Here is a 6,050-nt window from a genome sequence, read left to right as displayed (position 1 = left end):
TAATTTACATTGCATACTTTATTTTCTTATTTAAGTATCAACAAACGAGCAATCATACAATTAACCAATGAGTAAGACTGCATTGACCCTAATCAATCAACTTGGTAAAAAATACCTAAACACATTCTCAAGAGCTGCTCCACAAACTTCCATTCCACTGTATCATAGGCTTTTTGCAAGTCAATTTTAAAGAGGCACCTGGATGAGGCATTGGGCCTCTCATATAATTTTATTAAGTTCTGACAAATCATGATATCCTTCTGAATGCTCCTATTCTGAATGAAAGCTCCTTGATTTTGATCCACAATATTGGGCAACACCTCAGCAAGTCTAGCACACATAAGCTTTGAAATGACCTTGTATATAACATTGTAGCACGCAATAGGTCGAAATTGAGTAACATTCTGAGGCCTATCATACTTTGGAATCAGGGTTAGGTTTGTGGCATTGATTTGTGCCAGCAATCTCCTCTGCTGGAAGAAATTCTGGACAGCAACAATCACATCTCCCCTATCTCCCCCCAAGCATCCTTAAAGAATTTACTTGTATACCCATCTGGTCTTGGTGACTTGATATCTGGTATACTGAACACAGCATCCCTAACCTCTTTCCCAATGACAGGTCTAAGCAGTCTAGCACAATCCTCAGGACTACATCTATGTCCTTGATCAATGATTCTCCTGTGAACTTTCTTAGTGGTGTGGCTGGTCCCATGTAATTGTCTATAGTATCCTAAGAAAGCAGTCTGAATCTGTTCAGGGGTATCATATACTTTCCTATGGAGATCTTCCACCCTGAGAACCTTATTCCCATGTTTCCTTTGCTTAAGTAAGCCATGAAAGAAAGCACTGTTGGAATTCCCATGTTTTACCCATTTGTGCTTTGCTTTTTGGGAGAGGAAGTTGTCCCTAGCTATACTGAGTTCTTTTAGCTGATGTGCTGCTTCATACTCAGTAGTTCTCAACAGCAAATCAAAGGGATCCCTCCCAAGCTGAGCTTGGAGCTCCTCCACCTGTTTTTGCTTGATGTTAGTTGTATTTTCAATATCATTGTACTTCTCCCTATTCAATTGTCTCAGGGCAGGTTTCAGAAGTTTCAACTTTTTCACCAGCTTGATCATAGGGGTACTAGTTACAGTAACTTACCAATTACTTCACACAATGGGTATAAAATCTTTAGACCCTCCCCACATGTTAAAATACTTGAAGCTACGTTTCCCTTGAGTCTGCTTAGAACTGCTCACAATACATGGGGTATGGTCATATATCCCCTTAGGAAGGAAATGAGTATACAAATCAGGTAAATGATCACACCAGGATTTGTTGACCAAGACTCTATCCAGTCTGCTATATATCCTCTCCTCAGGCTTCTGCTTGTTGTTCCATGTGAGCAAGGAACCAGTTGCAGCAATATCCAGAACACCACAGTCTGTTACACAGTCCCTGAAAGGTTCCATCTCAGTAGATGGAACATTGCCCCCAACTCTCTCAGTTGCTGATAAGACACAGTTGAAATCGCCTGCTATGGCCCATGGGCCTGCAATTGTCCCTGATATTCTCCTCAGATGACCCCAAAGAAGGGCTCTATCATTAACACCATTGAACGCATACACCATGGTCAGATAAAATGTATCCCTGCTCACCAAGGATTCAACCTTCATGTGAATAAATTGAGCATTGTACTTCAGGAAGTGAACCCTAAAAGTCTTAGGCTGCCAAAGAATCCAGATTCTCCCCCCATTATGATATCCATTATTAGTAGAAATACACCAATTATTGAAGCTATTAACGACCTTATGAAAAACTTTACACTTTATTTTAGTTTCTAATAATCCAAACAAGCCAATACCTTTATTTTATAAGAAAAAATTTATTGCTTTTTGTTTTCCTACTCTATTCATGCCTCTCACATTCCAAAATCCTAAACTATCCATAAGATAATTTTGAAGGATTATCATTACCATATTCCACACCAGCTGTTTTCCTAGGGGATTTGAGTATCTCCTTATAGGAGTGTCCCCCAAATGATTCCTTGTTATAGCCATCATTTGCTGCTTCCTGTGACTTATCTCCCCTAGTCATTAGAACTAGCCTCTTGACTGGTGTATCTAGCACCCTCGTTGGTGAGGGCACAGCCTTGGTCTGAATCACTTGGTCTCCCTGAGATGTGTTCTTAGTCTTATCATTGTGCACGACTAGCCTCCAGACTTGCTTGACTATAGCCTTCCCCGTCTGAGTCCTGCCTCTCCTACATTGATCTATTTCATCTCCCATCCCCTGACACTTCTTGCATTTGACTGGTTTCCACTCATATTCAACCTCAACATGTATCACTACACCTCTTTCATCCATAAATGAAATTTTAGATGGCAGCTCTTGATCCACGACCAGTTCCACCATCACTCTTGCAAACCCTAATATGGTTCTCTCCTCTGTTGCTGAATCACTCTTGACATATTTGCCCACAATGCCTGTGATTTTAGGTAATCCCTTTCCACAAAATTTCAGAGGCAAATTATGAAGCTTAATCCACGCAGGCACACACTTGACATCCTCCTTTTTCATCTCCATGTCCCTCACCCATGCCTTAACAATCATTGGCTTATTGTCAAAGAGATAATGTCCTGAAGTAAGCACCTCTTCCTTCATTTCCATTGTTTTAAAGCGAACCAGAAACACTCCATTTGGCAGGAATGATATTTTGTCAATGTTAAACTTCGTCCAAATTCGTCTGATGAACCCCTCAATTACCTCCCATTGTGGATTGGCCCCTAAGATAAAGCATATTACGGCCTGATTCCAATATTCAACCTCCTCTTCAATATCATCCTCTTCGATTTGCAGCATCTCTACAGTCTCTGTTTCTGCAACTTCCTCCTGGTTGCCATCCCCCTGATCTCAAAGCTCTCAATCTTGATCTCAAGCTAAGTGGAGAGAAGAGGATCTTGCAAATTGAAGAGTTGGAAGAATTTAGACTTCACTCATATGAAAATGCAAAGATCTACAAAGAACTCACCAAATTGCTTTATGACAAGAGAATCAAGCAAAAAGCATTGCACAAGGGAGACAAAGTCCTTTTATTTAACTCTCGATATCGACTCATCCCCTAAAAGTTGAATTCACGATGGACGGGTCCCTTTGTGATCACAAATGTTGGGAAGTATGGAGACTTTGAGATAATGTCCGAAGATGGAAATCGATTCAAAGTCAATGGTCAACAGATCAAGCCTTATTACGAAGAAGCTTTTGTAGGAGAGGTTGAGGCCATTGGCCTCGAGCCACTCCCACCATGATATAAGCATTGAAATGGAGGAGAGTTTGGTGGAGTCCTCCCTAAACCACCACTTGTAAATATACTAACTTACTTTCTTGTACTCAACTTCATTGCATTGCATTTTAATTCGTTACTTTTAGCATAATTTTTGACATGAGAGCAAGTGAGGGAGGGTTACTAATCGAATTTGATGTGTGAAGGATATAAAGTTCAAGTGTGGGGAAGCTATGCCTAGGCAAAGCCTAAAGCATTCAATTCATTGCAAGGAAACTAGAAGAAGAAGCCATATAAGAGCCAAAAAGAGGATCCCCACGAGTTAGCCTCAACTCGTGGGAGTTGGAGCCAAGAGGGTTGAAAGAATTTGAGCTGAAGTAAAAATCGGGCGTCCTAATATCGGGACGGGCGTCTCGAAGTACTCAGGTCGGGCGAATCAACAATAGGGACGCACGTCCCCCTCTGCTTGTTAAGAAGAATTTTTAAACTATAACGAGATTCGGGCGTCCCGAAACATGAACAAGGAGTCCCGATGATCAGGACGGATGGACCGACCTGGGGACGCTTGTGTTGGAATAAGTGTCCTCCGACAATAATGTGATCACAACTGTCAATCATAATGATCACATATTTAAATCTCATATTTAAGAATACATGTGGGAAGTAATATTTTACAGTCAACTGGTCCACACATATCGATAATGATTGGCTGACTAGAGTTTGACATTACTGTCGTGCGACGGTGGTAATCGGTTGATCCCCTTAGGTCATACCTATAGGGAAATACTCTTAATTGATTATTTAATTAATCGTATGCCGATACGAGTTGATTAAATTGCTTAAAATTGACGGATGATTTTGTGAGTAAAATTAACGTGTCTCATTGTAATTCGATTAAATTAGATACGGTCTAAGTAATCGAATTGTTTTATTACTTAGATTAAATTATTGTTTATGAAACAATTGAAACAGGTTGAATTAGTTATAATATAAATACAAGTCGTTGTAGTTTATAATTCGATAAACCATTTTGGTACAAGTAATCAAGAATTACTTGTTAAATTTTGTATGTGACATATTTTATTAATATGTTGATTTTTCATATGTTAAAAATACACTATAGTGTAACATGTCATGTAACATGTGACACATGACAAAATTGACAAATGACAAAATAAAATGGACTAACCATTTTATACATATGTACCGAAATTATGGAGGGGATATGGTTGATATTGTGTTTTGTTTTAAATATAAACATAACGATTAAACCTAATGTATAGCCTTGCATTTCTAGCCTATTCTTGAGAAGAACAAGACCATGCATTGGCCTAAAAAAGCCCCCCCTACCACCCGGTTTTTGTGAGAGAAAATAAGAGGGTTTTCTCTTATTTTACACTACAACATTCATAATTTTTGTAGTGTGGAAAAATTCAACTACTCTCTACTTTTGTGATAATTTTAGATAAATAAAAACCTCATAAAACACTCCTCTCTTGACCGAAAAATACAAGAGAACAAAACACAATTTTTGTGTCCAAATTTTAAGTAAGATTAGTATTATTACTAGTTCATAATAATATTAGTTATTAAGGGTGTTCCTTGGGTATAAACTTTTGGGAGAGATTCTAATTTGAATCTTAGTTCATCCATTGTTGGAAAGCTCAAGAACTAACAAGTAGGAGATCTTATTAGTGCCCAATAAATCTGAAACACCAATGTAAGAAGTGACGATTTCTTCTCTACTTTGTTTTATGTTTGCATACATAAGATCTTGTTTTAATTTTATGACTAAATTAAACTATCATACTATGAATATGTATACTAATGAGATTAATGAATCCCAACAAGTGGTATCATGAGCATTAGGTTGTTTGCATGCAAATCGGTTTATTGTTTTTCCGAGTTAATCTTATTAACAAATAAAACTTGTAATTTTGTGTTTATTATGATATATCACGAAATCACTTTGCATGTTAAAGTTTATGGTCCTAAAATGTATTTGGGATATTTTGGTTTATTTATGGATTTTATTGTTCATTTTATATGTTATTGGCATTAAAATGTGATTATTATGAGAAAAATGTCATTTTTGGACGAAAAATAGCTAAACTTCGAATTTTCCAGTGGTTTTTGGATATGTTTTCACATGTAATACATACTGATGGCCTGTAAATTTTCATGTTAAAATAAGTTGTTTTGCTCGAAATATGAATTTTATAACTTAAGATCATATTTAAATGGGTAAATAAGTTAATATGAGTAATATTTCGAATCTGGTCATGGAAATTTAATATGTTGTCACATGCAATTTTACAAGATGTGTGTAAAATTTTTGGCTATAGTGAAGTCTTTTTGCATGATTTATGAATTTTTGATGAAAAATCACATAAATAGTGACTATAATTAGTTATAATGCTAAAACATATTTCATGACTAAAGAAAAACGTCACATGTTGAATTTTATCATATACTCCCTCCCATCCAAACCAAAGGTAACATGGGAGGGGGCACTTATTTTAAGAAAAAATTGAAAAAGTAAGGGTAATATTGGAAATATAGTAGGCCCATTTGCACTTTAATTGAAAGAGGACCACAAACATAATGGCATTGTATGTAAATAATAAGGGTATGTGAGGGTTTTTTAGTAATGTTTTTTACTAAAAAAGGAATGGGTAGTTTGGTTTGGATGGTCCGAATAAGGTAAGTGTTACCTTTGGTTTGGATGAGGGGGGAGTATTTCAGATCTAAAAGTTAAAAGTTGATGAATATAAATTTTCTCA

At 36.9% G+C, this 6,050-nt stretch overlaps 1 protein-coding gene across 1 annotated transcript; it reads right to left on the bottom strand.

Annotated features, from left to right (window-relative positions):
• Positions 1-1,153: 1,153 nt before the first annotated feature.
• On the bottom strand, positions 1,154-1,615 carry LOC141586478 (uncharacterized). The gene has a single exon (XM_074407714.1). It carries the CDS (start codon positions 1,613-1,615, stop codon positions 1,154-1,156), a length of 462 nt encoding a protein of 153 aa, XP_074263815.1.
• Between the last annotated feature and the right edge of the window lie 4,435 nt (positions 1,616-6,050).

The sequence above is a fragment of the Silene latifolia genome, chromosome 1, assembly GCF_048544455.1.
Source record: "Silene latifolia isolate original U9 population chromosome 1, ASM4854445v1, whole genome shotgun sequence".
Lineage (NCBI taxonomy): Eukaryota > Viridiplantae > Streptophyta > Magnoliopsida > Caryophyllales > Caryophyllaceae > Silene > Silene latifolia.
Note: the sequence above shows the minus strand (reverse complement) of the source record. Positions and strands in the feature narration are given on the sequence as shown.